At 35.7% G+C, this 12670-nt stretch overlaps 1 protein-coding gene across 7 annotated transcripts in view; it reads right to left on the reverse strand.

Moving 5' to 3' along the window:
* EPB41L5 (erythrocyte membrane protein band 4.1 like 5) overlaps positions 1–12670 on the reverse strand; it is a 142806-nt gene that overhangs the window by 68252 nt on the left and 61884 nt on the right. For 5 of the 7 annotated variants that reach the window (XM_045804113.2, XM_045804111.2, XM_045804115.2 and 2 more), the window contains exons 15-16: positions 7361–7403; positions 6848–6963 (exon numbers count right to left, since the gene is read on the reverse strand). The exons of 1 other annotated variant lie outside the window; for it this stretch is intronic. In XM_045804113.2, coding sequence (XP_045660069.1) covers positions 6848–6963; positions 7361–7403 — 159 coding nt within the window. Of the gene's footprint in view, positions 1–464; positions 3599–6847; positions 6964–7360; positions 7404–12670 lie in introns of those variants that run through there. One more of the 7 variants, XM_045804118.2, reaches the window with a different exon arrangement.

Genomic DNA, 12670 nt, shown 5'->3' on the forward strand with positions numbered 1-12670 from the left:
AAGGCCCGGTTCATTGTTTTATCTCATGAAACAAGCTGTCTGCCTGCCCTTCACTCAGAATACACTTCAGTTTTATATTCTGACATGTTTACATGGCATCTTTTACATTCTGGACAATTTTAACAATAAAGATTCACCCAAGGGTTATAAATTATATTTCCTGGATCAGCACTTTAAATAAATTTTAAAAAGTCCCCCTAAAAAAAGATTTGAATTATAGTGATGATATTACAATATTAGAATGTTTGTATAAAGGGCACCTAGGTGGTTCAATTGGTTAAGCGTCTGCCTTTAGCTCAGGTCATAATCCCAGGGTCCTGGGATCCAGCCCAGCAGTGCATCACATCAGGCTCCCTGCTCAGCAGGGAGTCTGCGTCTCCCTCTCCCTTGGCTGTCTGCCCCCCTTGTGCACTCTCTCTCTCTGAAATAAATAAAATCTTAAAAAACAAAACAAGACACACGAATGTTTGTATACTAGTTATTTTTTAAAATACAGACGTATACACGACAGGACAAATAAAGTTTCTGTTTTCTCTGTAAATCCATTTAAAAGTATATATATGATTACCCTATCAAGGTCAAAAGGATTAGACTAAACGCAGAGACAGGTAAAAGCCTTTGAAGTGGTTTTACCATCAAAAGAAATAATTATTACAAGAGCTTGTTTATTTTTATGTGTGAAAGTGTGAAGATCACTACCTTGGTTGTGTTTCTGCAAGTTTCTCCATCTATAAAAGTACAGGTGAAACATAACCAACCTAATTTGAGATGTAATTACGTTAAATAAAATTAACCAAAGTACTGAAGTTGAATCACACGGTCCTAGAGTTCTGTGCTGTTGGCTCCTTCTGATCAAAACGACAGTAACCAAGTAAGGTACTTCTGGAGGATATTAATTCCCTAATCTACAATGTATGACCACTCACCCTTTAGGCATAATAAAATGCAGAATATAAATAAGCTGGTGACGATTTATTTAATTTAGGATGAACTGCCTGTAAATTCTTCATAGCTCTGGAAACATGTATATCTTGAAAATATCAGTAGCAAGAATATTCACAATATTTGATATGAAATCCTAGACCATATAGAAACTTGTATAAAATAAACAAATTTGATTCTACTACCATTCAGTCTTAACCCTTTACGTCCCCCACCCCTGCACTGCCTTTCTCCCTACCATCCCTCCAATCCAGTGTCTATCATCAGGACTTTACAAATGAACTATAATATAACAAGGTTTTCAAAGAAAGAATAATCATGATGTGATTCTTCCGTCATTTAAATGTAACAGTACTGATTCACTCAAATTCTAGTACAGAAATGGCCACTTTCAATATAAACTGAAGAACTTACTCTTCTATTACAATCCTTTCCTATTTCCCAAAGTTAATATTCTGCTAAGGTATATATAAGGCATTGTTCAGCAGTCTAACCTTCAGATTTCAAGATTAATTTTAGAGTACAAAGAGTCAAACCCTGGGACTTCCTAAAAGACCTAAAAAGCTTTATTATTACACTTCTTTGGTTTCTATTATAGAAACAGTTCTTAATCATATTCACACCCATGAAATCTTTTCCTGAATGACACAAACCAGAGTTTCTGTGCTAAAATGTTATGATTCAGATTCCCTGCTTTAAAGAAAAAAATCACCATCAACGATACCTGACAATTATAATCTGAGCTATGTAAAGTCTAAAACAACTATGAAGGATATACATTAGTAGCCATTTTTAATCATGCTTTATGATGATAAGATTTAGGGAGGGAGCTGGGTTATTTAAGATACAGACCTATTCATATTTACAGGCTGTGCTAAAGAATACTTTGAGCTTCTGTCTCCTTAAAATGATTGTGATAGGGGTGCCTGGGGGGCTCAGTCGGTTAAGTGTCTGCCTTCGGCTTACATGATCCCAGCGTCCTGGGATCGAGCCCAGATCCAGCTCTCGGTCAGCAGAGAGCCAGCTTCTCCCTCTCCCTCTGCCGGCAGCTTCCCCTGCTTGTGCATGGCTGCACGCACGTGCTCTCTCTCTGTCAAATAAATAAACCTTTAAAAAAAGATGTTTGTGATAAAATCACAGATTGACACCTGCCTATATATTTCATTCATAGATCTTACTTAATTTTGCTTACTTATATTTTCTTTTGACAAGTTGTATTCTATTTGCAATCAACAGTCCAGTAATAAAGCTGTCTGAAACCTGTATCTAGCAGAGTGATTAGACCAACCTCAGAAGTAAACAGGAGGGTATATGGGTTAGGTCGTTTGTAATAAAGCTTCATTATCTTGAAGTATTATGAATTCTCAGACTATAATTATCTTCAAATTACCATACACATAGTTCTAAGGTTTGGAAATTGTTAAAATTTCTAAAAACTGTAGAAAGGCAAAAGAAATGCTTCCCTTATATCAGTTCCCATTACATTAAAAATGTACTTTTTCCAGATAATCTGCCTTTATGAAGTAAATCAGAGAGCTTGGATGATTACATCTGAAGTTCATAAAGGACCAAAATAGTAATATATCCAATCCATTTGAAAGTGATATGGTTTGGGCTTTAGAATTTTATTTTAAAGGTTGTACAAGGCTAGACTACGAGGCTGCTGCAAACCTGGGGAATCTATCAGATGCATAAGATGAAAAAGAAAAGAGAAAATGAAAAGTCAAAAGTAAATACATTTTCCATTTTGTACAACCATTCAGTAGTAATGTAATTAAATTTAGTTAACCACCAGTTAGCTAGTTAATGATGCATAAGTAACCATTCAGGTTTATCTCTCTACATGAATCACATTATTAATGTGATTTCTTAGCCTTTCGGTAAATTAAAATACTTATTTGTTAAAAAGTAAAAGTGCTTTTAATTAAAAATTACATTAATTATGATTATAGAATCTTAGGCACTTAACTGAAATTAAGGCATGGGTCACTGTAGAAGTATTAAAAATGGTACAGAAAAGCAGCTTTATCAAAGTATCACCAAAGGCTGATACATAATGCCTGGACATGCTTCCTTCTCAGTTGTGATTAGTGTCTGATTCTTTTGACTCAATCTATTTGGATGGCATGGGGTGAGAGCGTAACAGGCAGCTTTTACACAAACACAAACCTTCTCCTGAGACATCTTCTGAGTGATGTACTAACATGTGAAAATCATGAAAAACCTTTCCAAAATTACAATGATATATACATACCCTTTCGATACAAAAGCATTTGTCATTATCATTGATGGCATACAGCTTTCTTCACATTCTTTTCCCTTTCACAGAATTCAATTACAAACAACACTACACAAATAGTGACTCAATATAAAGTAATTTCTCCCAAATTCTAATGTGATCAATCCTCTATGTATAGAAAATGTATACCATCAATTTGCATGACAAAGAGTCCCAGTGTCTAACGGGCTTAACACTCATATCTCAGGCATGGCTGCATGGCCAGGAAAATGAACATCATGATGGACTCCTGCATTCTTCACATTGTGCTCATGGACAAAGTCAGTGTAGTTTCTATGTGCAGGCTGGGGTGGGGACAAGGCCCTTGTGTTCCACTGGTTTCCACCACGTTGACAGCAGTCACTGGCAGCAGAGAGCCTGGATGGTTGGGGAGTGGGAGGGGAGCACAGTTAGTCAACAGGAATAGGAGAAAATGGATGTGTAAGAGTTAATAAAGGAGAAAGGCAGTGTGACCAGCATGCACCACTGCTATGAGTAGTTATTGACATCTACTGCATGCAATGACATTCAAGAATAAAGGGGGGGGGGTTGGAACCGACAAAGTTATATGTAGTGGAAAAGCTCAATATGGAAATATGAATAAGTAATCAGAGTCAGTTAAGTGAATTAAATAAAGAGGAAATTTCACAGAGAACAAACACTCTATCTGTCCCTGATATTGGCCTCAAAATCAAAGTTAAAAATGCTGTTTGAAGTTCTAATGAGAAGGAAAAAATGTTTATTACCTACTTAATTCAAATATTTAAAAGGACACTTCTACATTACGGACAAAGGCACATTTAGAAAAGAGCAACTGTGAAAATTATTCCCCAAATTAAGTGATTTCACAAAACTGAAATCCAGGAAACAAAATTCAGAAAGAACATTAAAAAAACAAAAAACTATCTTCAGAGGCCACGTAATTTTATGTCAATGTTTCCAATTAACAATGGAGAATCATTGCTCCTTCTATAATCAAAGTTCACAGAACCTCAGAATGAAATTCAACAGGTACAGATAATGTGATGAGGTTGTAAGCCCCTCCAAGGAACAGTTTAGTAAGTATATTAAGACACCCTTTATCCCACAGTGCTACAGAATAGCCCTACAGAACTATAAGAGTGAAGCATGCATACAAGCAATTCCTGGTTAGGAATAATTAGAGTCCTCCAGTAGAAAGAAACATTTGTCACCGTTCAGAAAATCAAGGTTTGCAACACAGCAAAAAAGGGCAGCACTTATTTAAGATAATTATAAAGAAAAAAAAACCCATCCCAATTATAAAAGATGTCTAAGGATAAATTTTTAAATACCGTCTTTTTCTAACTCAACTAAAACATGAATCCTCATCTTTTTTTCCTTAAGAAAACTGAAATTAGCTAAAAGGATTTTTCAGAACAAACGTGAGTGCTTTTTTACAATAAAATCATTATCTTTTCTTCAACAGATATACAATTTCTTCATCAGATCTATCCCATAAAATTCATGACCCTCAATATACGGTCTCTGAAAATTTAGGAAATTAAGTTAGGTTTATGTTCTCCCCCATATATGCAAGACTTTCCAAATATTATTGTTTTGTTTTTGTTGTTTATAAATGGTTTAATGGATTTAATACATGAATTGTTTCTCAATTTATGAGATACTCTAAATATCAGATACTCTAAATATCAGATAATTCTATATTACCAAATCGTTCACTGAAATAATGGTGTCATTTAGAAGATATTAGCGAGAGAAAGCTAAAGAACTGAACGTGAAGTAGGTTTAGATTAAAATGGTTAGAAGTTATCTACCTGATAATAGTCTGTTGTTCTGCCCAATTGTTCAATCCTTGGGAGCATTTCCAAATTTTATTAACTGATCACTTTCTAAAGGAGGACTGTTTTATATTCATTTAAGAGCATTAGTAACAATAAAACATGCAGAAACAAAAACTGAAATACAGAATGCACTTTAAATTCAGGCTGGGGATCCATTAGCTCCAAAACAGATCAGTTCTATATTCAGTTCCATGCCACCGCTGACATACACTGAGGCTCATTAGGTTTCCAGGATCACCATTTTACTCCATTTCAGCAAAGGAGGTCTCAGCACAAGTACATAACGGGAGGACACATAGCTCCAAATTTTTCATTTTCCTTAAAATTCAATACTCTCAGATTCAGCATTGTCTCTTTTAAAGGCTGTGTCAAAGGAACTACATAATGCCTAATAAATTAAATTAAATAGATTTAAATATGTGCCCATTAAAATCAGAAAACTCAATAAAGATTTAGTGTCACAATATAGTGTGCAAACCATCCCCCAGGACTCTCATTCCGTATTAATATAAAAGGTAAGCATGTATTAAGGGAGTTCTTTTATTGTTGAAGTCTGGTTTCCTTGCCAATAGGACTTGGTGGTAACATCGAGGCCATAAAACATAGCTGCTTACTGGAGCTGTGTTTTCTTCAGAAACTGAAGAAACTCTTTTTAATGGCTTAAAAAAATAAAGACTAAAATTTGATATTTAGAAGCCTCACTGTTCATACTTTAAGTGTGTGCCCGCATGCACACACACACAAAGTATCCCTCTACCACACTCCCAGGTAAAAGGAAAAGAAAAAATAGATAAAGAAAAAAAATTTCCTCAATTTTAGAAACTAATCAAGTTATTTGGAACTGAAGTAAAAATATGCCCAACCATGAAGAGCAAAGCACCTTGCAAGTTAGTTAAGCCAAAATAACAGTGAAAAACAATTACATAGCAAAGACTGAAAATAATCACCAACCACTGTTGACCCACCACCATGAAGGAAGAACTGGTTGCACAGAAAGCTGACCAAAACCTTGAGATCACCACAGAAACTCATTAGATTTCAGGTATTAAACAAACTAAGAGCAAGAGAAAAAGAGAAAAATCCTATGAATTATCAAACTTCATTTCATAGACACACAACTTGAACAGATGCTACCAACATGACCACTCAACCAAATAATTCCCTAGGAGCTCTCCAAGCCACATACATTTATTCAGGAAATGATGAACCCTACTGATTACGCTCCAATAAGCCACAAAGTATTCATATTTGTGTACTAACTATGAATGTAAAAAAAAGACCCTGGAAATCTAAGCAAATAAAGTATCTTCTCTGTCATCAGATTCTCTCTCCATCCCCCAAAACGGAGTATTTTAATTTTTTGGGTTTTTTTTTCCGATTATAATCATGTTCCCCTTTGGGCTTATCTTCAGTCTTTAATGAAAAAACACATCCAAAGCACCAGCATTATGTTGTATGGAATAACATATAATGAATATATTTTCCTTACTGATCTGAGAAAAGGTTCTACTGACTAACACTGAAGTCCTTTTCAACAGAGGATCACCCACCACTTCCAATCATGCTAACCAAAATAAGGAGGGATGTCTGATGTTCTTCAGTTAAATAATTGCATTCCCTTCTTCATACATATCCCTTATTTTCCCAATCCCAGTATGACTATTCCATAATATGTTTCTGTTCATCTTACAAATATGAATAATTTGCTTTCAATCATATTTAAAGTATTCTAAAGATTATGGCTGGGAATTTAGAATACCATTAAGCAAGCAACATTTTATTCTGGTTTAAGGAGTTAACAAACCATTTCCTGTCATGCTGGTCTAACCCAGGATTCCTTGGAAGATTCTCTATCTCTGCCAGCACAGGACCAGAGGGAACAGAAGGAATCTCAGACACAGTAGATTTCACACCCCAACCCTGTGAATTATAAAATTACAAAAATCATCTATTTTGCCTAGATAAAAGGTTTCATCACCAATAAACAGAACATTAAAATGGAACACTACCTACAAACATAGTGCAAACAAATGCTTGAATGTTATGTACTACCTCAGATAGATAATAATCTAATTAAATATTAATATCTTATTCATTATATAGGATTTACTGGAACAGAAATTGTTCTACAGAGCACCCGTTCTATTTACAACATCTCAGATAATAACAGAGGGTTTCATTATCCACTTTACAGATAAAAAAAGAAAACACACAAAACCTTCCCAAAGTTATACCACTATGAAAATTCAATTAATAATACCACTACTTGTCATAATTAACTAGTGTTCGAGTGTTCAGAAGCTTAATATGATCTCACCTGTTGGGAGCCATTACTCTGAGTTGAAACATTATTGTGAACACTGTAATGGGGAAAAATATCTATTAAAAAGCCATACATAAAATGTGAAGGCTTCACACTATAAGATTATACATACAGTAATGAAAGTAGCTTTATTTTTAAAGGCATTAATTGTTTTGTTGCAAATAAAGAAAAAATTACTGTTGGTACCTATAACTAAGAATGTAAAATGCCCAGAAAACATTTGCTTTTATAGACAAATACTTGTTTTCTATAACCTGCTCATCTGAGGTGTCCATATACCTACATTTTAATTGTGCTTTAAATGTGTAGTTAACTACTAATCTTGCTTATTCATGGACGGTATCTATCAAAGATGGCAAAATGAAGAGCGGCACAAATGATACCTTAAATTCAAGGCATTAAGCACAATTTTCCACATAAACTTATCTGCGTCATTTCTTTTGCATACTTCTACCCTCTCAAGATTTTCCACTGTCAGCAATAGCTCAGTATTTTATAACTCAAAAGGCCTTAGTATAGACTTAAAGTTAGAAACCTCTCTGTATACTTTCCACTCCAAATGATTTATAAATATGTTTTTAAATTTTTAGTTTAGGCTGTATTCATTTCCCTCCTCCATCGCCTTCCCACAAAAAAACACTTAAAAAACTCAATCTAAAACAAAATAAATAAAAACAAACCTCAGAAGAGCTAAAAAAAAAAGAGAACAAATATTCAATGAAATAACTCAAAGATGACATACTATCACAACAAAATGATGGGAAGAAAGAGTTTATGGACTTCAGACCTTCTAACATAAGCATACAAGCATCCTGAGGTAAAGAATTCAACTAAGGCAACTGAAAATATGTTCAAAGTTTTACACACACACACACACACACACACACACACACACACACACACTTCCTTGAAAGTGAGAAAATAATCTACACATTTAATGAGAGAGAGCACTATGTTCCATGAAAAGGAGATAGGGAATTAAATACATTCAATCTCTTATTGTTAAGTTACTGTCTTTCAAGGATAAGAGAAGAATACTTAAGGTACCCCAAGGAGATTAAAAGGAAATCACTGCCAATATCTGGCTGGGACAGATCTCTTCATAGCAATACTCAAGAATATTATACCCAGGGATGCCTGAGTGGCTTAGTCGGTTAAGCATCTGCCTTCAGCTCAGGTCATGAACCCAGGGTCCTGGAATCGAGTCCCACATCAGGTTCCTTGCTCAGCAGGGAGCCTGCTTCTTTCTCTGCCTGCCTCTCCCCCTGCTTGTGCTTTCTCTCTCTGACAAATAAAATCTTAAAAAAAAAAAAAAAAAGAGTATTATACCCAGCCAAGATGTCATTCTAGTAAAAGGAAATGGGCAGGGATGCCTGGGTGGCTCAGTCAGTTAAGTATCTACCTTAGGCTCAGTTCATGATTTCAGGGTCCTGGGATCAAACCCCGTGTCAGGCTCCCTGCTCAGCGGGGAACCTGCTTCTCCCTCTCCCTATGCCTCTCCCCCCGCTTGTGCTTGCTCGCTCTCTCTCTCTCACACATAAATAAAATCTTAAAAAAAGAAAAAAGGAAATGGACAAACTCCGAATACAGCATCTAGGAGCCTTTCTTAGAGGGGTGGGAGCAAAACAAAAACAATCTGATGAAAGACAACCAATTAAGAAAGAACTCAAGAATGAAGAGGCTGGGGCACCTGGGTGGCTCAGTCGTTTAAGCATCTGCCTTCGGCTCAGGTCATGATCCCAAGGTCCTGGGACTGAGCCCCACCATCAGGCTCCCGGCTCAGAGGGGAGCCTACTTCTCCCTCTGACCCTCCCTCCACTCATACTCTCTCTCTCTCATTCTCTCTCTCTCTCAAATAAATGAGTAAAATCTTAAAAAAAAAAAAAAAAAAAGAATGAAGAGGCCTTGCTAAAGGCTAGGTGTTGAGAAGTGTACCCATTTTATGTCTTATTTTTTATTACCTACATCTCTATTACAAGTCGAGTCACCAGAACTTGCAGTAGTATTGCCTGGGTTCAAACCCAAGCTGTGCCACTACCACTAGTTCTACTCTCCAAACCTCAGGTTCTTCATTTGCATGAAACTGTTAGGAGGATTAAATGCATTAATATTAGCAAAACACTAAGAACAGTGATAAATAAAACTGGCCAAAAAAACTGAAAAAAAAAAACAAAAACTGGTTAGTGTACAACTGTTGTCAAGACAATTGCAAAGGATATACCTGCCAGGCATGACTTCTTTTGATTAACGTTGGTGTTCCCAGAACACATTATGCTGGTTTAAGTAACCCATAATCCCAGATTATGAAATCTCATCCAACCCACTTGGCTGGATGATCCCCCTGGTTACTCTTTGAAGCTTTTCCTTTAACTGAGAATAACTCCAGCAAGTGATAAGTAAAAGATGAATAATAACATGAAAAAAAAGTGCTTATAATAAGTGATCTTAATGGGATCATAGCCCCCTGTTTTCAAATAATTTGAAATGTAGAAAGCACTATTTTCTCATAATTACACACATTCCTTCACTTCCACTAACACAAAAGTAGGAATGAATACTTCTCATTACTGACCTAATTCTAGCTTCCCCTTTCAAAGGACCACCTGTAATAACTGACCCCTTTTGCTCTTATACTCTCTGTATTCATCACTTCCTCCTTCATTCCTTCTTTTCCATCTTTAAGATTCTGTCAGCTAAGCCTGTACAAAAAGTCTCTATCCTTTAAAATGTCACCTCTTCTTAGGATACTTTATATTAGTCAAGACTCATGAGGAATAGTTTGGAGATAAAATAGTATAAGGAAAACCACTGACATCAGCCAATTTAAAAACCTGTTACTCACACAGGCACAATACAAGGTCAAGAAGCTTTTTAGGTCAAATAGCTGTGCTTTTTCAAACAGTACTGTTTTCCATGGTTCACTGAAGCAAAACTGTTATTCAAATAGAACTACAAGGGCAAGAATGAAAGGGCATTCATGCCAGTCCAAATTCAGGTTCTTTCAAGCAGCATTATGAAGAGTGGTAAATAAACTTCAGGAGAGCTGGGTCCCCCTCTACATTTTATATCTAAAAGTTTATTGTAAATAATAATAATAATAAAGTATCATTGCTTAAATATCCTATTTCTGTTATGCTTTCCAAAGCCAAAAGCATTTTTCAAGCAAAGATAATAAAAATTAGTTATTAAAATTAAATTAATCTTAATTCTAAGAGAGACTATATAGTCATACTTAAGTTTTTGGTCAGAAATGTGTATCTCAAAAAAAAAATTTTTTTTTAAAGATGTTATTTGTTTGAGACAGAGACATAGAGAGAGAGAGAGAGAGAGAGAGCACGCACAAGCGCATGAGTGGTGGGGAGGGCCAGAGGGAGAGGGAGAAGCAAACTCCCCGCTGAGCAAGGAGCCCGACATGGGGCTCAATCCCAGGACCCTGAGATCATGACCTGAGCCAAAGGCAGACACTTAACCAACTGAGCCACCCAGGTGCCCCTCAAAAAATTATTTTAAAGGACAAATTCTTGCAAATAAAAACCTTAATTTTTCAACTACAATATTATTGCTTGAATACTTTGGTTACATTTCTGGTAAATTCACCAGGTTATCTTCCTTATTTTAAGGTCTAATATTCTGTCCCAGCCTCCCTTTCAGGTAAGCAAGACATAATCCATTACACAAAAATCAAACAAAATAGTTTAAAAACTACAGAATACTTTATCCATCATTTTTCTTAAAAGCATAGCTTATAAACAACTACATTGAAAGTAAAAGTGTACAACTCAGGAAAGGCAGAAAACTTTGTTTTTTACCTAATTAAAAATTCACAATAGAGAGAATACCTCACTTCCTCCCTACTCTATTCATTGACTTTTTAACAGCCTACTAACAAGCTAAAGAAACTTCAGGAGAAGTGCTTTTGTGATGAATCACTAATCACAGCCCGACTTGAATGGTTTTCTAAGTGGGAAAAAAAAAAAAAGAAAAAGAAAAAAACCAGGGCATCTCAAGGAGAGGCTGCCCATACTCAGTATCCCAAATTAAACGATTTCTACTTTTGAAGAAGCTCTAGTCACACATCTGCCATATAAGAGTAGACAAATTCAAGAGTTAAATAGATTTGCAAGTATGTCCTGAATCTGACACTTGGACAGACATTCCAGGAGACTGACACGTACCAACAGTTAAGAAGCATTATATGAAACTATACATTGTAATGTATACTATTAAAAATAATTGAGTCATCAGAAGTAGAACTTCTGGAATGGTGGTTTGAGGACTCTCTCCCTCAACAAACATTTAGCTGGTGAAAACTATCTGAAAAAAAAAATCATTAAAAAGCATACATCAGTGAATAAACATTTATTCAAGAAAACTAAGTCTGGCATTTGAGCCACAATTTGCTCTCATCCCTCATTCCCCCAAGTTCAATGTGGTGAAATCTTCACTCCATGTGGTGATCTATATGGAAATCAAGGAACATATTCCCAAGTAACCAAAGGTCAAGGAAGAAATCAAAAGAGAAACTGGAAAATAATTTGGGATAAATAAAAATGAAAACACAACATACCAAACTTACGGAATTTGATTAAAGCAGTGCTTGGAGGAAAATCTATAGCAACTAATGTTTTATTTTAAAAAAGAATAGGGGGTTCCTGGATGGCTCAGTCGGTTAAGTGACTGCCTTTGGCTCAGGTCATGATCCCAGGGTCCTGGGATCAAACCCCGCATCAGGCTCTCTGCTCAATGGGGGAGTCTGCTTCTCCCTCTGCATCATCCTCCCTGCTCATGCTCGGTCTGTCTCTCTTCCAAATAAATAAATAAATAAATAAATAAATAAATAAATAAAATCTTAAAAAAAAAAAAAAAAAAGAATAGGGGCACCTGGGCGGCTCAATCAGTTAAGTGTCTCACTATTGATTTTGGCTCAGATCATGAGATTGAGCCCTACATTGGGCTCCATGCTCAGTGCAAAGTCTACTTGTCCCTATCCCTAGTCCCCTGCTCCCACCCCCCAAATAACACGCTTTCTCCCTCAAATAAATAATTTAGAAAAAAAAAGGAATAAAGATCTCAAATAAATAACCTAATTTCCCATGTTAAGACACTATAAAAAAGAAAAGCAAATTAAACCTAAAAGTATAAGAAATAAAATAAAATATCAGAGGCACCAGGCTGGCCCGGTAGGTAGAGCATGCAACTCTCAACTCTTGATCTTGGGATCATGAGTTCAAGCCCCACGTTAGCATGGAGCCTACTTAAAATTTAAAAATTTTAAAAGAAAGAAAGAATATATCAGAGCGAAAA

Source organism: Ursus americanus, chromosome 1 (genome assembly GCF_024610735.1).
Source record: "Ursus americanus isolate L20-20 chromosome 1, mUrsAme1.1.p, whole genome shotgun sequence".
In the NCBI taxonomy this organism is placed as follows: Eukaryota; Metazoa; Chordata; class Mammalia; order Carnivora; family Ursidae; genus Ursus; species Ursus americanus.